This window comes from Penicillium malachiteum (assembly GCF_028827825.1).
Source record: "Penicillium malachiteum strain IBT 17515 chromosome Unknown utg000005l:1.0-9002435.0:326005.0-9005861.0, whole genome shotgun sequence".
NCBI lineage: Eukaryota > Fungi > Ascomycota > Eurotiomycetes > Eurotiales > Aspergillaceae > Penicillium > Penicillium malachiteum.
Genome location: NW_026643099.1, coordinates 3,614,765 through 3,640,790, shown reverse-complemented (window position 1 = coordinate 3,640,790; position 26,026 = coordinate 3,614,765). Strand labels below are relative to the sequence as shown.

Sequence of the window (26,026 nt, the reverse complement as noted above, 5' to 3'; positions counted from 1 at the left end):
GAAGCGCCCATGTCAGGCATCTCCTCGCTACATTAATTCACAGACGCCAATGTTGCATCTTCAATTCCCTAGCGATGTTCACGCACCGGTTCTTCCCGCAGAGGGAATGGCGTTCAGTCCACATCCGGGGACGGGTTCAAGCTATCAGCCTTCCACGATAGAGTTCGCATTTTACCAGTATTTTGCGAAAACTAATATGCAAGCCGCCTGCGAGGAATGTGAATGTCAACGAGAAGAGTGCGAACGGGTTCGGGAGCCACCTGAATGTCTAATGTTGCATCTCAACCGAATCGATGTGGTAGCAGGTCGGGCACGAAAAATCAGGAAGCTGATCCGCTATAACAAGGATTTACGACTAGACAAGGCCTTTTTTGATCCACGTTTGGCTAAGCAGGGTGGGAGAAGGGGATTCCGCTCGAAGAGGGAGGAGGACGAGTTGACCTGTTATTATGAGCTGTTTTGGGTGGGTCTACACAATGGAGAATCCCATCAGGAAGGTCACTATCACTGTATGGCCAAAGGACGACGCGACTGGGCATTTTTGGATGACCTACACACTGGACTATTCGACGAATCTGAATTCAAGAGTCAGAGAAATGAATCCCAGTCATACCTTTTCGGCTATCGTCGAATTAACTCGGGACAAGCTCAACCACACCCAGAATTCGTGGACCCAGTCAGGAAAGTCGAGGATGGTCAAACTGATGTCGATACGCCAAAGAGACCAGAGGGCCAACGTGAACCTCTGCCGGATTTTACTGAGGAGGAGTGGGGCGTGGAACGCGACAAGGTTGGAAGGTTAGAGCTCAGATTCAATGGCAGCGATGGATCTGCCCTACAGAGTACCGATGTAGTAGGCGTTGCATATAATCCTCCAGCTATCAGTGCTGGGAAGGGATTATGGAGGGTAGGGCTACCTGGAGATAAGACGGGCACAATGACTCTGAACTGGTATGACCACACAAACCAATTGGTTGAGAGCTGCAGCATGGAGGGATTGTTGAAAGATTTGATGGTTGCAAGGGCAAACAGCCGGAACCGGAGCCGAAGTCGGAGTCGGAGTGGAAGTAAGGGCAGCAAGCATAGTGAGAAGAAGGTCGAGGAAGAGCCTAAGCCGGAAGAGCCTAAGCCGGATGAGCCTAAGCCGGATGAGCCTAAGCCTGATGAGTCTAAGCCTGCTGAGCCCAAGCCTGATGGCGCTTCTTCAACACGGTCGAGCCTCGCTAGTCAATTCAAAGGTCTCCTATCGAGTCCTTCAAAAATCGGGAAAAAGACGGAGACAAACGAGGAGAGGCGCGAGAGGAGGCGTAAGAAGAAGCAAGAAAAAGAAGTGAAGAAAAAGGAGAAGAAAAGCAGGAGGAATAAAGGACAAGAAGAATGAAGAGCTTCAGAGAAGAGCACTAGCAGTTGGTGACAAGAATAGTTAGGAAGGGAGGTATGAAAGATGACTATTCTTGAATGAACATGCTTAGATGCACAAAACGCTTCTTATTGTGGTTCAATCTTGGGTTCTGCAAACTTTCTCTTGAGACTAGCAGGAGTAACACGAGGACGGTTATCATTTCCTTGATTTTAGGGCGAGTACTTTGGCGTTGAAGGACACAGGGCCATGAATATTGGAATGAATATGTGAGGAAATATCTAGAACTTGAAGCGTGTCAGGTTGAAGGTTAAGATGAACTAAGGATGTTTTACAAAGGGGGTTTAAATGCGTTCAGTTTTTGATTTCCATTGGCAATGGGTATATGAATATGAGTTTTCATTATTTAGATAGGTAGATAGATAGATAGTGTCAAGCGTGTTTCTTGTCAATTCAGTCTCGTTCGAATTCATATATTACTTTGTTCAGTACTAATGAGTTCATGCATATGCGCCCGAGCAGCAGGATTGTCCTCATTGGGTAGTTGACGAGGAGGGGTAGAAGTACTTCTTCCCATGATCTCAGCCTTAGAGAAAATAATTCTACTCTTCATATACTCAGAGCATCAATGAGATATTATCAAAGGAAGGTAAATAATGACTGGCCTGACTAGCATCGCAGACTTATCATCTGCGTGCAAGACCGTTTTCTCAAGCATCAAAAGACAACTTGTCTTGTTGGAAGACAGTAGTAATGAGAAACCTCTACAGGAATTCTCACACAATGAATTTACCGATGCATCGGCGCCTTTTCGAATGTGGGCTGAGAATCTTGGGCCTTTCAGAAAAATAAATCATCGCTTGACTACCGCGTGCGCCAAAGTGACCTCCGTATTGAAATTTCGCGGTTATTAAGAGAGTTGCGTTCATCTTTGGAGATCTGTATGTACTCATGATATCATGTTTCATGGTGCAGGGGTATTGACAGAGGTGGTATCATATAGCAAAATCCTTGGTCACTGGCGAAAGAGAACAAGTTACATGGTATGAAGGTGATGACAATTCAGACGAGGACTTGAGTACTTCATCCACCAGCGATGAACAGGATGACATATCCCCAACTCCTGGCAAAGTTCCTATCCTTGTTACGGAGTGCAGTCAGCGACAAGTGATCATCCAAGACACTATTGGCAGTCTTCTGACGTAATCCATCCTGATATATAACTCCAGTCGTCGCAATAAATTTGCCAGATCGTCCAGAGAAAAGGAATATGACACTCGATTTGACATCTCACATGTTGAGCAGTGCTTTCCACACGCTTCACAAAACCGAGCGCTGCTGGATAAATTGGGGAAAGCAAATGCACAACGTCGACAGTGGCTGTCTTATCGGAAACGACACCATTCCAAAATAACCGCCGGGGTTTCGCGTCACGATTCAGTCAATTTGCAGTCTGTAACTGAGACAGAGATCCCGGCTCAAATGAAGGATTCGGGGTTTCTTGTATCAACTTTGCAAATTCCTTCAAGAATCTCCACGACAGAGGCGACAACTCTCCGCAGTCAAATGCATCCCTACCAAACCCACGACTCAGATATACGTGACACACTTTCTGAGAGTAACTTGTCTTTTCTCTATGTCTTCTCGTGTTTTTCAGCCGTTTAGGCTACTTCCTCGGCCTCCACGTGAGTCAGCTGATGGCAGGCCATTTGAATGCCCGCTCTGCTTCACGATCGTCACCTTAAGTGGTGGGGACTCATGGATGTAAGAACTAGACCATGTCATAGTTTCCAGAGAATCAGACTAAGAGATTACACAGGAAACATGTCTACGAAGATCTTTCTGCCTACGTTTGCACTTTTGAGAATTGCGCAACGCCGCTTTTCGATTCTCACCTTGATTTGTTTCATCATGAGATGGAAGTACATCGCAGATAATGGTCCTGTCCTTTCTGTGGAGAGCTCTCCACTAAATCGCATGATCTGAAATCACACACAGAGAGGTCCCATCGCGACTCGCTGAAACATATAGATCACGCATCCGTGTTAGCCATTGCTAGCCAGCCCCTCGCGCATATTCCTGCATCTGCTTGTCCGCTTTGTGACTACGAAGCGACTCTAAGAGCTCGTACTGGGGATTCTGATAGCACTATGACAGTAACACTTGCAAAGTTCCGATCCCATCTGGGGCATCACTTGGAGCAGTTAGCACTTTTGGTGCTTCCTCGGCCCCTTCTTCAAGATGGCGAGGAAAATATATCAAGCGAAAGTGAACTGCAAGACGATCTGAGAGACAATAATTCTAAGCAAGGAGATTCCAGTTCCGAGGGGATTTCATTAGCGCCAATGAATGAGATCATTGATGTGCTTGCTCGGGAGCTGACCTCCTTCAATCCTGATATATCGAAGTCAACACCACCGTTAGCTCTGGGATGGCAGCCACCTCATGACTTCACACCCCCTATTGCCGATTTAGAAAACGATGATCCGGATCTCATACCGCGAAGAGAAGAGTCAATGTTTGGCGGTGATTTGTACACCCCTGGGTGGGTTCGTGGCAATGACACTTCCAAGCAAGGTTTCTGTGGACGTTGTTCGATCGGACACTGGGTCAATATTCACGATGAAACATACAAATACCACTTAACCTATTTGCATGGAATCCCATCAAGTGGCATTCCTCTTCCAAGGCCGTCAAAGGTCCAAGAAATTACAAAGGGGGCCGGTTGGTGGGAGGGATGGTGCGATTCATGCCAAGGATGGAGACTTTTGAGGAAGCCCAAGGGACTCGGAGGATGGAATTGGTTTCAACACTGTTTGACTGTGAGTTTATGCAGCAGAAGCCAAGTCTCACTATTCATTCTGAATTGTTGCTGATGAGCTCACTATAGGAGCACGAATCAACAACAGACCGCACTGACCCAATCTATGGTGGAGAATCTGGAGACATCCATAATGGGATTCAGTATATTCGATCGAGGGAATTTCAGAGATACAGCAACTTTCTGAAATTAGACTCCCGTCGGCTATGGTTGAAAGATAGTCATTCAAGAACCCTTCTGCATTACGCTGCCGAGTCCGACCAGGTGGAATTTTCCAAATCACATTCGCAGCACTGGGGAGTGTCACCGAGATTATCAATGCTAAGTCCAAAGGTGGCATCACACCTTTTATACTTGCAGCTGGTCAAGGAAACCTCGCAGCCGTGGAGCAACTTCTGATGGGAGGCGCCGACGTAAACATTGCCAACAATGAAGGCTATAGAGCTCTGGACATCGCAGCACACGCGGGATATCCCTCAATATCGCAAGTCATCATCGAGCATGGTGCAAACATTCACAAGGCTCGGCTTTTCCAAGCTGTATACAGCAAGAAATTGCAACTAAGCGAGCAGCACAGTGAAGACTCGGAACCTCAGTCTGCGCCGACCAGCCTCATTGATGATTCCCAGTGTAGTTCAGTCATGAGAGATGTGTATATGAACAATTTGGACTCTGTACGACGATATATTCAAAAACATGGGACCGTGGAGATCGATACAGAAATTGTCTCAAGCGATGGGAAGACTATGCTGATGGTTGCTGCATCCCGAAACTATTATCAGATGGTCAAACTTCTTCTCGAAAACGGCGCAAATATCCACGCGACTGATCACAAAAACTACACTGTTCTCATGCATGTAGTCAAGGACAATAACCGAAAGATGGTTGACTTACTGGTTTCCCACGGAGCAGATGTCAATCACGTCTCTCCCGATCATTCCACCGCACTCATCGAGGCAACACAACGAGGCTTCCACGGAATTATGCGTTGCTTACTGAAACATGAGGCAGATCCCGAATCAAAACCCTCCCATTATTGGACTCCGCTGATGCACTGTTGCTATCAGGGAGACTTGGACGGTGTACAGTTACTGTTGCGGTTTAGCGCAAGGGTAGAGGAATGCTCCCAGCATGATGAGACCCCCTTTGCTTCTTGCAGCTGCTTCTGGGCATACCAAGATTGTGAAGCTTCTTTTGGATGCGGGAGCATCACCCAATCCATCTTGGGTGCCAAAGTTCACAAAACGTCGCATGGGTGGAAGGGCACCTCCATCTCCGCCTGGATGGACTCCCCTGATGTTAGGTTGCCAGCAGGGTCATGTGGAGATTGTCTCTTTATTGCTCCGCTGGGGTGCTGATTTGCGGCCAAGGAGTCCCATGAACCGCACAGCTCTTGAGATTGCGAATGAGAATGGCTGGATCGAGATCGTTCAGATGCTCACTGAGACTAATGCTATACCATAGAAATTGATTATATGCAGATTGTGGATGTTTGAAATGAAAGAGTTCAATTTGGAGAGAGGACTATGTGTATAGAGAAATCATATGGCTATAATTCTCTCATACATGTGGCGCTTCATGGTTTTCTTCCTGCACTTTCTTTCGTTTTCATTCTGTGTCCTTTCGGTGCATTAAATAAATTGACCACTCAACTCATGCGGTAGCACCCTCAAGACATTGAGAAACTATCTTCCCAATTGCCCAGACCTTCTCCTCTTCATACTTCCGTGCCACAATCTGCAGCCCCACAGGTGCACCGTGGTAAATTTCCGGCTCATCTTAACAATCCAAATCATTAGTATATCAAGCTAAAAACTTCTCGAGAAGCTCTGGGGGTGCTTACATGCTTCCCAGTTCTGCGCGTCTAGATCGTTCAAGGGTTCGTACGTTTTGTCCGCTTGATCTATTTCCTTATCTGCTTTTGTGACTGGAATGACTACAGCACTATAGTCCATAAGGTTGATTGCTTCAGAGTATGCTATATCACGGTAAGTCATCACATAGCGCAAATTGAGTCTCGCAAACTTACCTGTGTGATAGTATTTTCCTGGAATCACCGCGGCATGGGGGGGCAACCGGCATGATTACCGCATCGACGATTTGTCCTTTGCTTATTTAGACAACTTCTCTGGATCTCTCAGGATTTGGAGTTCTCTTACCGTCATCTACAGAAGTGGAGTTCCAGTAGTCAGAATACGCTGCTTCGTAGTCTCGTCCTTCAGTGGTCAGCGCCTGATATTCTAGCAATGACATCGGCTTGTGGAGTGTGAATGAGTCGCGAAGCTGTGGGATGAGAGGTTCTCCAGATAAGGCGAGTTGCTTGTTGATATCGTAACCACTATCGGCTTTCAAGAAGCTCACCTAATCAAGTTAGCAGATAGTTGAGGCGTATATGGGTTCAACCACATACATGCACGCGTTTTGCGGTCTTTTGACTTGGAGGAGTCCACTCCACCACCTGCGATCAATGAAAGCTGAGTGGTTAGAATTTATTGTGGTATGAATAGTCCACATACCTTGTGGCCCGCTCCTTTGACTGCTTTGACAATTAGGCGCAATGCTCTCTGAACCGGTGGATGAGGTGTAACCCAGTCATCTGTCCAGAAAATTCCGAGCTTCAAGGGAGTGCTACCATCGGATCGTGCGAGAGTTTCTTCTGCTATTTTCTCACGCCATGGGATAGGCACCACTACGGGATCGCGCAGCCAAGGCTCTGTGGATAGAATAGAAGACAATACCAGGCGCAGTGCATCAATCGATGTCCCCATCACACCCACCGAAGATGGATAAGTCGTTTCTCCAGGGATCTCCATGAAGTTTGTTAGCAGGTAAACTAAAGTAATTAGGCCACACATACAACGTTTGCCACATTCCGGTAAGAGAGACGGTCATGTGTCGGTTTAAGAGAAAATGTGCCACAGAATGCTGCCGGAATTCGCACCGAGCCGCCTTCAAAATCATCAGCCTCAGCTATGCCATGAAAGATGCTAGACTCACCAATGTCAGTTCCCAGACCGACCGAACTTCCTCGAAGGGCCTGTAATGCACCCTCTCCTGATCAGATAGTTAGCAGCTAGGAAATAATGATAACAAGATAAAAGATCAGAGAGGCTCTACCTCCGGAGGATCCACCACATGATAAGTTCTGGTTCACTGGGTTCAAAGTTTGACCGATAATATTGTTGACAGTTTCACCAAACTAAGAAAGATATTAGTAGCATATATCTCATCAAGGAGCATGGGATCCTACAAGTAGACTTTGTGGAAGGCTTGTCTGTAAAATAAAATTCATAAATTGGTGGACATTCAAAGGGTATTCGGGCTGGCAGACAAACCTTGCAATATAAGACCGCGCCCAGACTGAGAAGCTCACCGACAATCTGACTTTCTACTTTGTGCACAAGCTTTGGGTTGGAATCACCTTCATAAGTGTCAAGCCAGCCAATATATCCCATGCTAGTAGGAATCCCTTTCACATAGAACTGGTCCTTCAGGCTGATCGGCAGCCCGTGGAGGGGGCCCACAGTGGTACCATGGGTCTCAAGATAAGCATCAAGCTCTTCGGCCCGCTGAAGTGCCTGAGAGATAAAAATTTCGTGAAGACAGTTGTTCTTGGTAATGCAGAATCAGAGTTATGTAATCATAATATCAAAATCCCAGGTGGAGTTCTTACCAGCTGCTGAGATATCGCGGCAGTTTTGCAAAACGCCTTCGCCACTTGTAAGGAAGTCCACTTCTTGTTCCGGATATTTTCCACAATGGTGGTGGAATCATGGCCGATGATAGCGATTTCTTCAGGTTCAAGATATTGTTGAATATATTGCCCGGTGAGATCTCGCTGCTTGGAAGCTCGATCTAGAATTTCCTGATCCAATCTCCATTCTTCTGGAATCGACGCTCGCAAGCTTGCTCTCTTGTTCTGTGCTTTGGTTTGCCATTCAGTTGTTATGATCTGACCCATTTTGAGGCTGAAAATCGACAGACACGCAATGAGGGTTTTTGTAAATGCGGGGTTAGGTGAGGGCGAGGGACAGGTCGTTTCACCCGGGCGTGTGTGTGTGGCAAAACCCCCGGGGCCATCATCATGCATAAGCGGCTGAACATCCCTGTTTGTATCAACAAATGAACTTGGAATATCATTTGAGCCAGTGCCCAACTCAGGAAGCATAAATCTTTCGGAAATGCCGCCCTCCTCGTCCAAAATTCTCCATGCGAAAATGATTTACCACGATCTCAACATTTTGATTAGTGCACATTTTCTTTTTTGAGTATTCATCCATGACCTAAACTATGTCTGGCTTCGAAATCGCTGGTTTGGTTCTGGCGATCTTCCCATTAGTGATTTCAGGTCTGGAGCATTATGGGTCCAGTGTGGAGTCGATGAAGGAATGGATTCGGTATGAGAAGGAGTTCAAGATGTTTCAGAATGCTCTGAATATACAGAGACTCTTCTTTTACCAGAATATTCAGAAACTTCTGTCACTCACAGTGCAGTCTGACCATGAGATGGCAAAGATGATGAATAACCCCCATGATCCCCTTTGGAAGGACCCTCGGTTAGAGGTTGCCCTCCGCCGACGTCTACCAGGTGAAATGGAGTATTCTTGCTACATGGAAAGCGTTGAGACCTTTCATGAGGCACTCCAGAAATTGGAAACAAAGATTCAACCATTACAAGAAAAGGTTCGTTTTCGTCTTGAGAGACTTGGATATTAAAATCTAACGAGCCAATAGTCTGGCTCAGGTCATTTCTGCACAAAGAATATAAAAGATTCACCTTGACGCTGAGTAAAGGGCGACGGCAAAAGTTGCTGAGTACCCTCAAACAGTGTAATGGAGACATGAGCAAGCTTTTAGGTAATAGTGACGAGTTACAACCACAGCGACACAGGAGGAAGACACGTCTACCCTGTGTCTTTCAGCAGATTTGTGAACAAGCTGCGAGTCTACATGCCGCATTGAACATCGCCCTCGGATGTGAATGTTCAAAAAGCCACTCGGCAGAACTTCTCATATCTCCGTACACAAAACAAGACTCGGAACAATACGCCAGTGATGACAGTGGTGAACCGCTCAAGCTCAATATTTTCTTTCCAATGACTGCTGGCCAGTGGTCTAATAGCCTCAAGCCTGATCACTGTCCGCATTACATTCTCTACGCCATTGCCGCGGAAATGCTTGTGGGCCCCGGAATCACTACTGCAGAATCTGAAGGGTCTGTGAAGAGTACTAGTCCAGGTAAGGCATCAGAACAGGGAAGCACCAGTCAAGCTGCACGCAAGCGTTCTACTGCGACCAGTCGCACTTTATCTTTTTCCGGTACATTATTTAGCTCAGTATCTACTGAGAGTACTCGAAAAACATCAAACGCCTCATCTTTACAGACAGATTTCGTGCCAATCTCAGATATATGCTCCTCGCTTCGAAATATTCGGACCGACCAAACGAGCATAGGTGTGTTGAGCGATAAAGATGGACGATACCATATTCTGCGATCAGTGGTTCACGAGGCACTCCCTATTTCCGATTCCCCTCAACTAGCCACTCTGGACTCTTTGTTCAGAAACTTTAAAGATACCTCACCGGCGGTGAGTACACCAGCTTCAGTTAGTCAATTTTCCCGCCATCGACGACTCAGCATCGCCTTAATCCTTGCTCGGGCATTATTACAACTAAGTCCTGGTCCGTGGCTAAGCCATGACTGGAGCAAAAAGGATATTCGTTTTCTGAGACGGTTGAGTGGTACGATCGAAATGAATTTCCCTTTGTTAGTTTGCGAGTTTACGAGCGCCCAGAGAGTCTCCGTTACAAAGGCTAAAAAAGCCATTCCAAAAAGAAATTTATGATGAATCCAAAGCGGCCATTTTCTCACTAGGTGTACTTATCCTGGAGCTCTGGTTTGGAAAAAAAATATCGAGTCTTTGCCTTTTCATGGTCTCTATCTTGGCCCTGATGGGGCAGAGACCGAGTTCACGCGATTTAACACCGCTCAGAAATGGCAAGAGCAAACCCTTGAGGACGGTGGTATCGATTTGCACAACATTACACGACGATGTATCCTTTGTGCCTTTGAAGCCTTGAGTCAAGATCTGCGAGATGACGGGTTGCTCCGTACGATATATGATGATGTGGTCAAGGGTTTAGAAAAGATTGTTTCTCAATACGAAGACTCGGATTACTAGGCATAGCTCCTGACCTCGGGAGTCTTTACTTCTGAACATTGTGTGTGTGTATAGTCATGACTGATTACAAACATCCATTAATTCATTAATTCAAATTATCAATAATCCCGAGGTCTCAGTGCTACAAGAAACATTTGAATTCAACCTTGGAACACCGAGAGACACCACCTGGGCAGTGGAGACTATCCGTATTAGGCCTAGTGCGTGTGGGTTCATTTAAGGTTGTTCTCACGCTAGTCCTGATTGGGTAAGGTCTCAGTACTCCACTTTGCTCCACAACTGGGCACTTGTCAATCCCTCAGGCTCCTAAGCTACCGGTACACAAACTCCATCCGCCAGGTCTGAAGAAACCAAATTTTGGAAAAACATTATTCTTATATGCACTAGATAGAGCCTGACTCGGCTTTTCAACCATATCACAAAGATGTGTATACACATATGTATTGGCATCATTCATACCTCGATTTACGGCAAGAATGTTCGATCAGTCTTTAACAACATATGTAATCGGGATTAAACCTGGATCTTCCAACGGATCCAGCCTACATTCCCAGCATGGCCCAGTGCTGCCAACTTCAAGTTGAACTCCGAGTTTAACCAGGCCCTTTCGAATTTCGCGAAGCAAGCTTGGAAGAACCTTTTTGGCTCAATAATCTCGGTGGAGAACTCGAAACGGATTCCCATGGGATCTAAACTGATGGCTTGCATGATCACGGGTAAGCTTTGGCTTCAATTGGCAGGGGATTAATGGTGGTGACGCAAGCCGTGGAGCCGCCCGGCTGAGCTACTCAGAAAACACCCAACACTCAAGTGTGATACCCTTTACACTCAGTCTCATAAAATAGACGTAGAATCATTGAATAGCAAATAAATTAGCCTTGGAAGGAGATGGCGTTTCCTGGGATCAAGTGTGGCATGAAATATTAGAACATGGATTCATTGGATGGTAGATCAAGATGGTCCAGGCTAGCGTCCATTTTTACCGCTTGCATCTACGAATGCCTTGAGTCACTCGGCCTTCCGGGACTCCTTGTAGGTGCACATGTGAGGGGCGTCCACATGAAACTCTTGACTAGCCGCCCTTTTCTGTACAAACCTGACTATGAATATTCAAAACATTTGAACATGGGAATTTACTTAACAAATAGAGAATTTACGTTGAAATTCATATTGTCACATAAAATCAGAAATTTTTAAACCCGGATGAAATTACGATGGAAACTTCCAACGCTTCCGCATTAATGCGTTGGTCTGATGGGCAGGGAGGGGTGTGGAGCTACCTGCGCCTCTTGTTACACTAAACCCCGTGATTTGAATGAGGCTCAATTGGGTCTGTATCAGGACAGATAAACTCAAGGTTGACTATAATTCTCTATTTTGAGTGAAAAACTTCATTTTTAATAAGTTACATGTAACTAGCCTATCATAATAGCATGTATCAAGCCAGAATTATGCATTCCAACCTTGGAGGGTCACTGCTTACCGGATCTTATATGTGCTTGGCTAAGTAGCTCCTATGTACTTTCAATAGGCGAACAGAAAACCCCGCTAGTGTACAAGACCCGTAGGCTGAATGATCCCTGTCATTTTCCTTGCTAATCTGGAATTCTAGGCGTGCTCAAATGCTGCGGTAATTTCTATTTAAGCCTACAGTCTGTCGCTCTCAGTCTTTGCACATTCTGACTACTCCTGCACTTATTGTCGTTTCTGGGTTTCCGTTTGGTCCTAAAGAAATATTGTCTTCAGGATTTATCAGATCTATTCCAAGATCCAATCTTTAGACTGAATACCAAACAGTTTATGTGAGACTTCAATCACTTATTCAAATCATCCTCCACTTTGAAACTAATTCTTCCCACTGATCCTCAGTGCTTCATATATTTACCATGGCTCCTCTTCGTCAAGTCCACCTCGAAGAAGTTGTCTCGGTACTTGCCCAGAGGCTTGACTCGCTACAAATCGATTATGCCATTATGGGAGGCGCCGCCGTCTGTCTCATAGCGTCAACACCCGAGCGAGCGACCCAAGACGTGGACATGGTCGTCCATGTAGATCACCAATCGATCACCGCAGACAAGCTCACCGAAAAGCTGATTACTACCTTCCCGGGCGACTTCCAACAAATACTTCAGTTAGGACACCCTATCCCGGGCTACAAGCTTAATCTCCCCCCGATGGTACAACAAGCATTGTGGAACTAGAGGTCTTCGATCAGGCTTCTTGGCCGCAACGACGTCAATATAACCTCAAGAAAGCCTCACGGCTGACGCGGGTGGTGAAGGGCCGGCCTGTTAAGTTCTTTAGTGCTGAGTGGATCATGCGGGAGAAGATCCTATCGCGGTATCAACGACAGGGCTTCAAATCTCAAATCGATTTGCAAGATGTTGTCAACCTTTTGCGATATGCTCGACCTGGTCTGCCAGAGCTCGATTTTGATTCCGATCAGGAGCTTCAAGCCGCGCTGACGAGTCTTCTGGAGGAGATGCCGGCGTTGCGAAGCCGTCTCAGTGGAACTATCAAATGCAAGGTTGTCTTTGGCTAATGGTATGAGAATCGCACTCGGTATCTCGTCACATTAGTCGTCATTTTCTTCCAAGTACTTTGTTTAATCATCCTTCTTGGCATCTATCTTTTCAATTTCGATAATTATTGCTCGATCGAAGAGCGCAATTTCTTATTCTTTTCCAAGTAGTACGGTAACTGTTGGTAACACTTTATGCAATATCCACGTTCAATTCGTAACACGTAAATGTCATCAACTCCTGCTTTTGTCTATGACAAAAGAAAATCCAGCGTCGAATATTCCGGAGGGGCTCAGTTGGACAAAGAGGTGCCTCTCATATTAACAGGCATCTCTTTGCCAGATCCCAGTCGCTTTGAGACTCGTCTGTCCCAGGGCCCAAATTTCTCCTCATGTTTGCGCCCATATTTCACACTGAACCATTCAACCGCTTGTTGATCTGAGCAGTCATCCAGAATATCATTATTAACTTCCAGATATGCCGCCATCATCGCCACCCAAGTTGGCAGTGATTGACCCCAGTCTAGACCCCCATGATTCTCGTCATCAATAGCACCTTTCACAAAACTTTCCACTAGCGCTGATTCATGTGGGTGAAAGACATTGTCATACACATCGTATTTTTCTGACAGTTTGGATGAATTTTGTTCTGACTCTGCACTGATAGTAGGTATCGGGAGATGTGCAAAAGAATTTGGCAGTAAGTTGACTTTGAGACCCCCATCTAGCTCATGGTTGACCGGATAATCAAATAATGCGGTGGATTGGTCCAAGCGCTCGTATTCTTTGTTAACGAGTCGCAGAGCCTCTTCGGGGTCTGGAAGAGCATCGAAAATTTCAGGAGCAGGCCTGCGATCAGGGACTGTTACTCTGAATCCAGCGTCCTTCAACTTTTGGCATGCTGAGTCATAGTCCTTATCGTCCACAACAATCGATGTAGTCTGAACTTCAGTCATTATATTATATGGCCTTTGGAAAATATGTAGCCATCTTACATTAATCACGATCGGGACTCCCAAATATGTCATTGCGAACGGCCCCCATGGATACACCGGAAGGGGTGCAAGTATGACTTAATTCGGTAGTTATTGAGTCGGGCTGAGTATCGCGTGGGCGTCGAAGCATTTTGGGAAATAATATGGTATTCCGATAATATGGCTGCTCGTTTAAATTGTAGTTAGGCGCTGTGCAAGTTTTCTGGAATGAAAAAGGTGTGTGAAGTAGTGAAAGAAGGCATGCGGAGTTGAATCCATGCAAGGTGGATTGTCTAATAATGGAATTACTATTTATCCGGTATCCTAATTTGATTAGCTCCATATATTCTATGGATATTTTGGTTTATCTTATTTTACTTCAAACTTCAAGCTTCAAGCTTAATTTTACTTCCGACATTCATCTTACAGAAAATTCATGACGACCCACAAGTCACTATTTCCTGTAAGTCTGGATAGATGTATCAATATGATCGGGGCAAAAAAAGACAGTGCTAAGGGACATTTTCGGCATGCAGGTTTGACGATCCGGAAAAAAAAAAGAATTACTAGATCTCTCTGCTTGGGCGAGCTTCTTATGAGTCATGACCAGTGACCATCACATAGATCACTTGGCCGTATGATTTAGCAATATTATGAGCCTTCAGATTAATTTTCGTGTACTATATCAAATTATAGTCATTAGCGAAATCTGCTTCCACTTTTCAGACTGCTTTTCTCCTTTTGGTCGTCATCCACCAAGCGCTACACAATTGAGCAATACAAAGTAAGACATACCATCCAAGTTGCGCCCATTACTCTTCAACCTTTCAAGCTCCTTCAAGCTTTGGTAATTTCAATATTGATAGGGCTGCAGTAACCCTCTTCGGTCGAAATTTGAAGAAAATCAGTGAGAGATTTTCTCACAAGGAAGCCATTACTGTAAGCCCAGTAATTCCATAATTCAAACACATAGCCGCCATCAACTGGATGCAAGGTGAATAATTCCCAATCATTGAGCTGCAGCTTGCCAGCAAAGACATTTCCGAAGAAATGTGCGCCAAGAAGCAAGCCGCTGCATAGATTTCGGAAGCCAAAGCGCCCTTTTTTTGTTTCAACTTTCCATTTCTGCTGATTACTATCCTCCCTTGGCCTTATTCTAACCTCCTTTATTCCTAGAGCAGTCAGTATACATCCCTGGCCCACCGAAAGAATGACTGTCTGGCCGTTATGAATAGGTGTATAAGGAGGTGGTTGGCAAATAGTTTCATCATCTTCCGTCGTAATCTCGGTTGTCGGTCTGTTGACAACTTGAAGCATGGTTTGTCCAGGGGATTCAAAATTTTTGCCGGAAGGAGCATTCAATCAGTGACGCAGTTATACGAAAAGTTACGTTTGTGGAATATTCATTCGCTAGGGGACCTGGCAAGAGATGATGGGCATGGGGAGAGAAGAGGAGACAGAGAGGGCGCCAGCGAGGAGAGACTCTATGGGGATCAGGTGACTACAGTGGTCTGATCTCCCACATGGGCCACATCATTGGGTGCTCTGATGTAGGGATTGCGGTTAGATTTCTGTGCAAACCTTGGAAACACGTGAGAGGTGACTCGGAGCAGTCACCCCGGACTTTAGTGATAATTGATTTTCATATGTAGGTCATGAGATCCGGCGGTATAACTGATTTCGAAAAGTACTGTAGGTGACCAGCTGAACCCAGCGCATAATCACCTTCTGCATTCGGACTATTCTCTCGCTATTTAAACTTGTATGATTGGTCTCCCCGCACTCCTGCGTCCATGCTTCATGCAACGTCCACTCCTAGATTGCGAGACTCACCTCGATAAATCAACTCATCCAATTTCATTGGGCTTATTGCTATTGCAAGACTTCTCTGGGGCGGAAAAGAAGCCCACGCCTTTACCCTGGCCGCCTAAAAACCCATGCACGATCCCATTCGAACAAGAAAAATCCGAATATTTCGAACATTGAACATTTCCCACCCCCGCACCAGGCCAATCCAAACACTTTACTCGAAGTCTCTCTCTATATCAGTCTCTTCATATGTCTTGCATGATTTTCTATCCATGGACTATTTTCTCGGCCCCAAGGCAGCTTGCTCAATTTTCACTATTCAAAGGATTCCTCGGCTAGTGGAGATACCAAACATGAAGTACGGAGTACTGGATCAAATGCTCCACCTGGGCAACTTTGCTGTCCCATTTGAGCTGTTTTACCCACTCGTAGAGGTATAGATGTGCCTTCCACTGAGTCAGTTGTCGATGTACTTTTGTTGTTCTTGGATCATGATATGACTCGCACCCATTAACAATATTCGAATAATTAGACTCATATTATTACATGTAAGCAATTATTGTTATCCGCCGGCGGCTGTCTTATAATTTCCATCATTGCCAGCAAGTCAAGCGTAGTATTGGGCTGTGATCTAATCGTAACATCCGGTTCAACCCGAAGGAGGCTCTACGACTTCGACGTCCGCTCCGCCGGTGACGCGGAGAGACCACCAGCAAGATTGAAATGCCACTCTGCGTGAACAACTGCCGCTCGGTCCCTCAGACTATCGCAACATTATGGAACATCACAAGAAGCCAGCCTTGGAATCCGGTTGCCTTCATGCTACGTCGATGCGCTGTCACGGTTTGCCTCCCATTTGGTAGGTTTGCATAGGCGTGATTCCGGTCCCATCCAGGATGTTTCTTGTGCCCATGGTAATTTGGGCCTAATTCCACAGCCTACCAACTACACTGCCCCTTTCCACACTCCTCATCGCTCTCGGGAACTTCCGTAATCCTTTTTATGAATAAATGATAGGTACTTTTGACTGAAATCTTTGGATCGACAGTATCCAAGAAAATGAATCCTCAATCTTAGAGAAACTGCACATGACACCTCTGTAAATGTATTTTATTTTTCTTTTGTGCCACTGGTTTATTAATGAAGCTCCAAAAACCTGAAAGCTTGAAGTTTATAGTCTTTGCTGAAAAAGAAATAAAACAAAAGTGAAGTATCAACAGTGATTATTCTAGCAACACTCAGGTAATTCAATGATCCATTTTGTCCATTTTGGTCGAAACCTTGGAAGAATTGATTCGTTTGGCACACAATATTCAACAGTATTGGACAACCTGTGAGCCCTGCTTCCAGTATCAATATCCAAACAAGGTAATCCCACGGCGCCAGATACGTCAGCAGCTAGACCGCGGGAGGAAGTTCATGGCGGGCGGAGCAGCAGTGAATCAGACTGGACACAACAATTTTTTTCAGGGACGAGGGAAATCTAGCGTCAAGAATGTCAGAGCCAGCGTATCAAATTCTGTTTTCAAGAAGAGTCTCAATCAATGATAGGTGCTCAGCCACGTTGGGATGGGGTGCTTCGGGCATTGAAATAACCTTTGAACCCCGGACACATCATCGTCTGTTGCTCTCAGATCAGTATATCATGTTAGAACACCTCCTAATCTCCTTCATATCACCCAAGTAGCAACTGAAATTCCATGTAATCCAAAAAGTTCCATATCTTCAATAAATTCCCAGAAAAGCACGGATTAGCACACCATGGATCCCCAAGGCCTCAGTTCCCATTCCAACGAACGTGCTCGCTCCATGCGACCGTGGGTAGCAGCAACGGTGGCAGAGCTTCCTCCACCTCTTTCTCTGGCCATGTATCCTCCGTATCCTCAACAAAACTATCAGACATCCTCGACTCAAGGTTGGGGGGTGACTGGCGATCCCGGTGCTCCATTCATGATGATGGATGGTCACTACCAGGCCATCCAGAACCCACCGCAGCTCCACTTGGATACAGTCGACTCTGCCTTTTCAACTCAAATCCCATCACTCGGTATCAATATGAACGGTTTTGGTGCCGGCGGTCTTCCTCTGGGGCGGTCCCAAGGTCTCGGTTTGTCGCGCGAACCATCGCTCACAGGATTCGAACAGAGCCCTGCCCTTTCTCGAGGACCATCATTCCCGGGTTCCGACCGAAGCTTCGCTCTTTCTCGGGGTTCATCGTTCACGGGGGTTGACTCCAGATTGGGGTTTGAGGGGATGAACGGCGCAGGTCATGGCAATTATCTTCAAATCTTGCCTCATGATCAGCATTCTCTTCAAACATATGGAGAGTCACATGCAGGGTAGGTACCTTTTTCAATCGTTTTGTATTAAAGTGACCTGTTTGCTGATGCCAGTTAAGTAGCAGCTCTAGCTTCAACGCTATGGACGATATGCTTCATATTGAGCAGTTCAAATGTCGTTGGGAGGGTTGCGACTATACCGACTCTTTCTCCCGAGAGAGTTGTTTGTTACGACATATCAGAGCAAAGCACACCTCTCCAGATAAGTTTAAGTGCAAGGTCTGCGGAAGAGGATTTGGCCGAAAGGACAAATACAAGGAACACCGTTGTTAAAACACTGTCGGATCCAAGGATTCTGAGGCAGGTTTTCTGTACAGATGTACAGACTTGGGCTACTACTGAGAGCTTTTTTTAAATAAGCCGGGTGTCTAAATCTTGAGAGGACATCTGGGCGCCTTAGTGTTGGTTTCAGCATGGTTGCCATTGGGCATGGATCGGCGTGACATTGGATTTGATACGAATGTGTTCTTTTGTTTTCTTTTCCAGTTGTATCACCGTTCTTGATTCCATTTCTTTTGCTTTTCCCTAGGGTACAGGAATTTCTTAACGGGATCTCATGCAGACGATAGGACCATATTTAATGAATTTTCTTTATTTCACAATATGTTTTCGAGTATCGAACGTGATATTGGACTACCTACGTACACTCAATTATTAGCAGCCTGAAGTTTCGGTTTCTATGTCACGACTCGGAGATGTGGTAATTTGATCGGTAACATTTGAATCCTTCGTCTGGGGAATTTCAGAGACACTTACATCTGAGAATCGTAGTGCAAGTGTGAGATTTCGAGTAAGGAAAAAGCAGACATTTTCAAAACTGTTATAGCATGAAATCAAAATATCCATATGTCCCCTTTGTAGGCAGTATCCAGGTTATCATAAGGATCAATGCAGGCCACTCACATGGTACTGACACATGTGCAGTATGATATCCCCATCAAACGGCGTGATTAAGGTGAGAAATCTAATCAAACACTTTCAAAGTATGACACAAAGGATAGTTAGTCTCGAGATATGATGTGAGTTCTTAGGTTCCTAAAACAGTGTGTGAGCTATTTCAGCACTAGGAGAAGGCCAGTTTGTATATTCAAAGTTGGCTCAGAGGCTTCTGTTGCCCATAAACATGCCTCTATGTATAACAGGATCTATACATGGAATCTGAATTAATCATATGATTGAAGCAATAATTCTCTTCTATTTTTTGAAGGGAGAAGTTAAGTTGTAAACACTTGAGGCAATCGCACAGTGTCTTGTTTGAATTGATAGAATGAATTGGTGTAGTTTTGCCTGCAAAATGGCCAGGTACAGTGGGCGTTGGCACTCGAATGAAGTCAGGGGGGGAAACGAAAAACCGGACGCTCGGCTGCTTAATGTGCCATAAAGGCAGCTGGCGTACCTCAGGCGCAGAAATTTGGTGGTAGATACTCTGTAGAAAGTACTAACGCCATGCAGGCCACGGTATCTGGGCAATCTATGTATACAGAGTACGGAGTACAGTAGTACTAATACTGGATTCTTGGAAGGCAACCTCGCTACTAGCTTTCCTCAGATAGCATGTATTGTTTTATTTTTGGTCTCATCACTTTCAAGTTGATAACTTAATTGGATAGCGATTGCGGGTCCAGCTGCATATGCTAAGCCCCTCCCTACACTCGAGCCCATGCAAGTCTTTCCGCTTCCGGTAAATTACCCCTCAAATGCTCACACCCACGAGCAACTATTGAATAAAACGACAATAGATGATGCCAAAGATTGATGACGCCTTGAGCAACCAGTTAAACTCGAGCATCACATGGGTTAATCTAACCCGTTGGTTGCTCGAGATTGGGGCCGGAAGTACATCTGGCCAGGGGAAATTCACAGTACCTTCGCATGTAGCTAGTTACTACCAGAGGCAGCCTATTGATTCTTATCACAAGTTATACCTGTAGATTCAAGTTCATGGCTTATTTCAAGGTTTACAATTTTAGCACCCCAACTGAAGCCCTTCACATCATGATGCATTCAAAACGTCAAGCCCCAGGGGCGGAAATGAGTGATATTTTTTCTGGTCGGCACTTCAAACACTCTATGCAGGAAGTCTGCGTCAAATTCTGATTTTAGCTCTTTCAAGTTGATATCAATCGTTCTACCTAAATGCGCCAGGCTACAACCTTGGACTGTGACCTCCAGGCCTTACCTCACCAAATCTATACTTGCCAGTACCAAACATGGCCGAATACACTCATGCATTGGGAAAACTAGAGCCTCGTTTGTATTGAATTAATCAAGTATAGTGAAGCAACCTCTCCAATATTATACTTCCAGATGTATGGCATAAAATCAGATCGTTATCATACTAGTACAGAGGCGTCGATAGAAACAGATTGATTGTTTCGTCCCACAAAATAAAGATTTGGTGTATCGAATCATGGTAAAACCTCCTCGCCCTTCCAGTCCCAGCATCTCCCTCTGCCATCCTTAGAGCCAGCTGGCATTCCAGCGAGGAACTGTAGAATACGATATGCGGAATCCAAAGGTTCGAGCATCTCTCGACCACTCCAAAACTCTTTTGTAAAATCTGTACGCACAGTGCCAGGATGTAAAGCCACAGCCAATGCTTTTTCAGCACATCTTCCACGAAGATAGAGATCGAATGTCTTTGCAATCTGATATACAGATGCTTTGCTTGCTCGGTATGAATACCAGCCTCCGGAATTGTTATCCGAAATCGAGCCCACACGGGCTGCCATCATAGCATAAATTGCATGTGAGGGTAGTTTTAGCTCATTATCTGATTCCGGGTTTTCGGAAATGGGAAATTCAGGTGAGGATTTTGTTGGGAGAAATGGAGAGAGATGTTTCATCAATAACAATGGGCCAAGGGCATTGACTTGGAAACTGTGTAGAGCACTTTCGGCACCAATCTGTGCTGGAGATTTCTCTACATGTAAGATTCCAGGAATGGCCAACGCTATCCGAAGTGGAGTTTTGGGATAATCTTGGCGTATTGTATCTGCCATTGATGATATTGTGGTTTCGTCTGATCAATCCCTTGATTAGATTCGATCTTGTTGAAGATTGCATTGCATTACACGTACCCGTCACGTCAACCTCAAGTACACGAAGTCTTTGCTCTGCATCCTGAGGTAATCCTTCACTAGAAAGTAATTTATCGCGGAGGTCTGCACAATTCTTGCGTGCTGTTGCCACGACTGGGAGTTGGGTCTTTGCTAACAATTGCTGAGCAAAAGCAAAGCCTAGACCCCTTGATGCAGGAGTGACCAAGGCAAATCCATGTTTGGCAGATGCCATCACAATATTATAGATCGTCAATTTTAGCAGAAAATTCGTGAACTGAAATGGTAAGGATAAAGCTCGAGGATTTGAAGCCTCCCTGGTTTGGTTATTCCCATGACGTCATGAGCTCTGGTTAAGGCATATACATACAACTATCACACTTATGTTGGACTACTACTAGTGTTCACAGAATTAATCTAGTAATATATGTAGGATGAAAGAAAATATGTTTAATCTGATTAGATCATACTTCTTCTGATTTATTATAAATCTGAATAAAAACCAATCTATCCCGTCTTATCCTCCAAGTCCTCAAAGAAGTCTCGTCCGAACTCACCACTACTATCGTTAAATCGCACTTTTCTGTTGATTCCATTAATCCTCTTCATATCCTGTGGGCTCAACTTGAAATCTCCTTCCAGATTGGACTTGATCCGGGAGGGTGTCTTAGATTTGGGAAGAACAGAATGTCCTTGCGAAACTCCCCAAGCTACATAAACGACGAATTAGCTCTAGTATCAGTTGGCTAAGATGTATTGAAGTTTGCAGCTTACCAAGAGTAATCTGAGCAGCACTTTTTCCATACGGTTCTCCAATTTCAATCAAGACAGGCTCTTCAATCAATTTCCCAAAACCAGCTTTAATCCCGTAGAATGCATTCTGATTGCCAAATGGCGAATAATGCGTAACGTGGATGCCCTTTTGCCGATGCCATTCAGTAAAATCTCGTTGCTGTAACCATGGATGACATTCCATCTGATGCACAGCTGGAACAACCCACGTTTTGTCGAGTAACTTCTCCAGTTCCGCCTTGGAGAAGTTCGAGACGCCTATCGCTTTGGTCTTTCCGGTTTTGAGTAGTTTCTCCATCGCTCTATAGGTCTTGCAGCAAGCATAAATGTTAGTAAATGATTCAAGGGTGTGGATATTTGACCACATACATAGACGACTTCAACATCTTCCATTGCTGCTTTACCATTCTGTTTGGGAAATAGATTGTCGCCGCGTTTCCAAGCAACGGGCCAGTGCATGAGGAACAAGTCCACATACTCAAGGCCCAAATCATCCAGCGAGTCTTGGAGCGCGGGTTCCACATCTTCTGGGTGGTGTTTATTATTCCAGAGTTTTGTGGTGATGAAGAGTTCCTCTCGTGGGATGCCGCTCTTTTTGATGGCTGCGCCGACGGCCTTTTCGGTTCCGTAACTGTAATCGAGATTCAAATGAATTATTCCATGCAGTTTCCGGTGTACTTTTTGAATGATTTCTTACACTCGCGCGGTATCTATATGTCGATAGCCCGCCTTTATCGCTTCTAGCACCGCTTCTTCTTGAGCATGTGCGTCTTGCCATGTACCAAAGCCAATTGCCGGGATCTCGGCACCTGTGTTGAGCTTGAATTTTGTAGCCATGACTTAAACTGTTTTGAAAGCCTGAGGTATTTCAAATGGTGTGTTTGTAAGAAGATGGATGATTGTCTACAAGCCGATGATGGTATGGTCATTGGCAATGTCAACCGCACGAATGACGTCTTAATGAGACAAGACCCGCACGAGGCGTTTATCTCTCATTTGATCGAGGAACTTTCCGAGTAAAAGGACTTTATTCTCAATATAATGAATCTACCTTGGATGGCACCAGGATCGAGTATCTCACAGAGGGAAGGCCGCCTACCTATGTGTGCAGCCCCGGCGTTCATGACAACACTTTCCCAACATACTGCTTCTTTTGACTGTCCATTACGAACATTGAACAGCATGCATCATGATTTTTCAATTGTCACAATACGTCTTTGTCTACTATCTGAGGCGATGGCTTATTACGACAGCCACACTTAATGAAGTGTAGGACATACAATACGCTGGCGAATATGAGATCCGCCATTCGCACAGTACCGCATGTCTCGTCACTGGCAATACTTCGAGCTTCTTCGAGGCTAGCATGGTCGAAAAAATCTAGCAGGGCTGGTTCTTCAGACACAGCTCCCAGTAAGAGCTTCTGAAGCTTGGACTGTCCGAGTCCCTCCAACCAAACATCCGAGGCCTTTTTACCACCTAGATGTGCTGGCTCGAGCCAAATGGTCGCGGTGTGTCACTGAGGCCTCTTGCAATTACGATTATATCGAACGTTAGTCTCGCGATTGTTAAAGAAGCCATTCGAATCGTTGACGATCTTGGAAAGCTCAAGATGATTGGACTCACCGTGATAGAGTGGAGTTGATAGTGGGACTGTTTGACGCGCAGACAAACTGCGCGTTTAGCTCCTGTACACCGCCCTACAGAGTCTGACCATTTAAATTTCGCGCTCCACCCATAAAATTTTTTCTTTCCTTCCTGCCTGTGCATCTCTGAAGCTTCTCAGCTCCCAGAGCTTTTTTTGTTTTTCTTTTCAAGCTGGTGGGAAAAGTGAGCGCCCTTGGCTCTCATTTCTCTTCATCATGCTTCCTTTGAGCTCACAGCATAATGCTGGCTCGCACCGCGAGGTAGACAATTAATGCTTGTTGTCGGCCTCGCTTTGCCCAAATATTTTCTAAAAGGTAAGACTACAATTCTCTCTTTCTTCACACTCCCCCTGCTTCGAATGATGATATCGTGACAATGCAATGGCATTCCTCGAACTTAAGTTATCATGTGGAATCTTGTCAAAATTAAGTTTCAGCCTTGTCTGACCTCGTTGCAACTCTTCTTGTTACTTGCATCAGCTTTATTGGCGTACCTTATGCTAACTCACTGCTGATTAGGTAAATTCAATTCCCTCATGAATCATTCCCATCTCTTGCGCCCTGTGCCTTGCATGAAGAAATTTGAACGAACGGGCGGACATAACGTATACATCAACCCTCATCCATAAAAAACAGAGCGTACAAACTCTGTGGATGTGGGTTTGGTGGACTACTTGTTGAGAATTCGTCACCTGACTCTTGCCCTTAAACATTATTGTTTTGAAGTCATCAAAAGACTTGTCATGGATATCAATCTAACTCTGTGACTAGGTATTCTATTCACTCTCTTCTTTTTTTGCATCCCCTACAACATGGTCACATCTATTATGATGATACTTGATATTCACACTGTTTGATCCGAATTTATTCGGAAATGAACATTAAACAAAAATTCTGATTTAATGAGGTGAGCTTACCCTGATCGATCTTCATTTCGGAGTCGTATGCTGACGAATGGGCTTCTAGCCTGACATAGACATCATGTTTTTGATCTTACGAATCAAGCTTGCATTTTTTCTGAGTGCTGTCGCTGACTCTGATCAATTTTAGAATCTCGCTGTCTGTTGTAGTTTCCAGACTTGATCTTGATGGTGAGTTTTTGACTTGATGAATTCAACCCCCTATTGCCTGATGAACCCAAATTTTTTCGCTGTGTTCTTTCTTAAAACACTTTGAAGATACAAAAATTTCACCTTGGAGAACTGACCAATTCTCTTACCCACACAATATCACTCATTACATATTGTGTTCTGTTGCTAACCTGCAATGCAGATTTACTTTATACCCTTGATACCCTTCATATAGTTTTTAATTGATTTTTTTTTCTTCCAAGAATTTCTTGCTTTTTTCTATCTCATGTAGTCGTGGACGTAGATTGCAATCCATCTTGCATTTAATCAGTTCATCGCACCGTATGTAAAGACTTGACTTTCCTTTGGTTGCCTGTTTAAAAGTCGGCCTGGCGTGATTGACCTGATTTCAAGTTGGTTCCGTATTGTCTCGCAACCAGTTGGCGATTCGGCAGGCTAGGAAGTATACTGTCATGGTGTGCCAGTGACACTGGTCGCATTTCAGGTGCTTGAATGCTACATTTTCGCACATTCAAATGTTTGCAAGCATCTGGAACTAAATCAATGCATTCCTAGGTTTAATAATGACTATCATGACTCAAGACTCTGAGCAAAATAGGAAGCATACTATATTGGTCAAGACCCATGGAAGCATCACTCAACAAACAGACCATGCTGCTTATGCCACCCCTCAATACTAACATCACCATTATAAGTCTCATACACACTCTTCTTCCCCTCGGGCCATCGAGCCCATGCAGGTTTCGACCCAGCCATAACACAAATCATTTCATCCGGAGTAGGCAGCTCGGTATCAATAGCCGATGCAAATGGATGGATCAGTTCCGGCCAGTGGTGATCCCATAGCCAGAGCATGGTACTGCAATTAGAGCAGAAATTGCGTTCAGAGGAGCATAGTTCCTCATTTGGGGTTCCGCGGTCCTTGATCGCGCGGTACTTTCTGTCATGCATGTTAGATCTAAGCTGCCCTACATGAGTCCATGTCTGCCAGTGGGTCTTGGTACTTACTTGATAAGATCTTTGCCCTTGAGCACTTTCAGACTGTCAGCAATGCCGCCTAGATTCACGGCACCCATGTATCCGCCTACTTTGCGGCAGATGCTACAGGCGCATAGTTGGTAGGGAACTGGTGTTTGCGACTGGAGGCTGAATTCGACGCCACCACACTGACAACTTCCGTCGAGTTTCCTATCCAAATATTCGTTGTCAGTATGGATTAAGTATCGTATTTGTGACTGGACTATTTTTTCAAGTTTGAAAACACTGGCACTCCCTTCAAATGCCCATGTGGTAATGGAAGTTTGTCTTGATTCAACTTGAATGGATGACATACATCGGCATTTTGATGGGATATGTTCTACTAGTAGTCTGTACTAGTAGTTTGGATCTTTAGGTTTGACTCCGAGTCGGGAGTAGTCTGAGAGTATAGTTT

General features: G+C 45.0%; 11 protein-coding genes across 11 annotated transcripts; 6 read left to right on the top strand and 5 right to left on the bottom strand.

Annotated features, from left to right (window-relative positions):
- Window positions 1-49: 49 nt before the first annotated feature.
- Window positions 50-1,311, top strand: N7483_011349 (ubiquitin carboxyl-terminal hydrolase; the record flags this gene model as incomplete). The annotated part of the gene is made up of 2 exons (XM_057094776.1): window positions 50-951; window positions 1,239-1,311. 2 exons carry the CDS (start codon window positions 50-52, stop codon window positions 1,309-1,311), a joined length of 975 nt encoding a protein of 324 aa, XP_056940747.1.
- A 2,199-nt stretch (window positions 1,312-3,510) lies between these two features.
- N7483_011348 (uncharacterized protein) lies at window positions 3,511-5,645 on the top strand (the record flags this gene model as incomplete). Its single annotated transcript, XM_057094775.1, has 3 exons — window positions 3,511-4,182; window positions 4,403-5,168; window positions 5,341-5,645. The coding sequence occupies 3 exons, from the start codon at window positions 3,511-3,513 to the stop codon at window positions 5,643-5,645; spliced, it is 1,743 nt and encodes a 580-aa protein (XP_056940746.1).
- A 189-nt stretch (window positions 5,646-5,834) lies between these two features.
- N7483_011347 (general amidase) lies at window positions 5,835-8,142 on the bottom strand (the record flags this gene model as incomplete). Its single annotated transcript, XM_057094774.1, has 10 exons — window positions 5,835-5,959; window positions 6,025-6,159; window positions 6,341-6,542; window positions 6,592-6,639; window positions 6,698-6,988; window positions 7,039-7,130; window positions 7,179-7,235; window positions 7,299-7,380; window positions 7,517-7,792; window positions 7,855-8,142. The coding sequence occupies 10 exons, from the start codon at window positions 8,140-8,142 to the stop codon at window positions 5,835-5,837; spliced, it is 1,596 nt and encodes a 531-aa protein (XP_056940745.1).
- Window positions 8,143-8,471: 329 nt separating this feature from the next.
- Window positions 8,472-8,897, top strand: N7483_011346 (uncharacterized protein; the record flags this gene model as incomplete). Its single annotated transcript, XM_057094773.1, has 1 exon — window positions 8,472-8,897. The coding sequence occupies one exon, from the start codon at window positions 8,472-8,474 to the stop codon at window positions 8,895-8,897; it is 426 nt and encodes a 141-aa protein (XP_056940744.1).
- Window positions 8,898-9,277: 380 nt separating this feature from the next.
- N7483_011345 (uncharacterized protein) lies at window positions 9,278-10,363 on the top strand (the record flags this gene model as incomplete). Its single annotated transcript, XM_057094772.1, has 2 exons — window positions 9,278-9,948; window positions 10,057-10,363. The coding sequence occupies 2 exons, from the start codon at window positions 9,278-9,280 to the stop codon at window positions 10,361-10,363; spliced, it is 978 nt and encodes a 325-aa protein (XP_056940743.1).
- Window positions 10,364-12,249: 1,886 nt separating this feature from the next.
- On the top strand, window positions 12,250-12,905 carry N7483_011344 (uncharacterized protein; the record flags this gene model as incomplete). Its single annotated transcript, XM_057094771.1, has 2 exons — window positions 12,250-12,540; window positions 12,567-12,905. 2 exons carry the CDS (start codon window positions 12,250-12,252, stop codon window positions 12,903-12,905), a joined length of 630 nt encoding a protein of 209 aa, XP_056940742.1.
- Window positions 12,906-13,177: 272 nt separating this feature from the next.
- On the bottom strand, window positions 13,178-13,840 carry N7483_011343 (uncharacterized protein; the record flags this gene model as incomplete). The annotated part of the gene is made up of 1 exon (XM_057094770.1): window positions 13,178-13,840. The coding sequence occupies one exon, from the start codon at window positions 13,838-13,840 to the stop codon at window positions 13,178-13,180; it is 663 nt and encodes a 220-aa protein (XP_056940741.1).
- A 3,588-nt stretch (window positions 13,841-17,428) lies between these two features.
- Window positions 17,429-18,064, top strand: N7483_011342 (uncharacterized protein; the record flags this gene model as incomplete). Its single annotated transcript, XM_057094769.1, has 2 exons — window positions 17,429-18,006; window positions 18,040-18,064. 2 exons carry the CDS (start codon window positions 17,429-17,431, stop codon window positions 18,062-18,064), a joined length of 603 nt encoding a protein of 200 aa, XP_056940740.1.
- A 2,350-nt stretch (window positions 18,065-20,414) lies between these two features.
- On the bottom strand, window positions 20,415-21,300 carry N7483_011341 (uncharacterized protein; the record flags this gene model as incomplete). The annotated part of the gene is made up of 2 exons (XM_057094768.1): window positions 20,415-21,028; window positions 21,087-21,300. The coding sequence occupies 2 exons, from the start codon at window positions 21,298-21,300 to the stop codon at window positions 20,415-20,417; spliced, it is 828 nt and encodes a 275-aa protein (XP_056940739.1).
- Window positions 21,301-21,572: 272 nt separating this feature from the next.
- N7483_011340 (aldo/keto reductase) lies at window positions 21,573-22,694 on the bottom strand (the record flags this gene model as incomplete). The annotated part of the gene is made up of 4 exons (XM_057094767.1): window positions 21,573-21,775; window positions 21,840-22,167; window positions 22,227-22,488; window positions 22,555-22,694. The coding sequence occupies 4 exons, from the start codon at window positions 22,692-22,694 to the stop codon at window positions 21,573-21,575; spliced, it is 933 nt and encodes a 310-aa protein (XP_056940738.1).
- A 2,533-nt stretch (window positions 22,695-25,227) lies between these two features.
- N7483_011339 (GFA family protein) lies at window positions 25,228-25,935 on the bottom strand (the record flags this gene model as incomplete). Its single annotated transcript, XM_057094766.1, has 3 exons — window positions 25,228-25,534; window positions 25,603-25,899; window positions 25,928-25,935. The coding sequence occupies 3 exons, from the start codon at window positions 25,933-25,935 to the stop codon at window positions 25,228-25,230; spliced, it is 612 nt and encodes a 203-aa protein (XP_056940737.1).
- Between the last annotated feature and the right edge of the window lie 91 nt (window positions 25,936-26,026).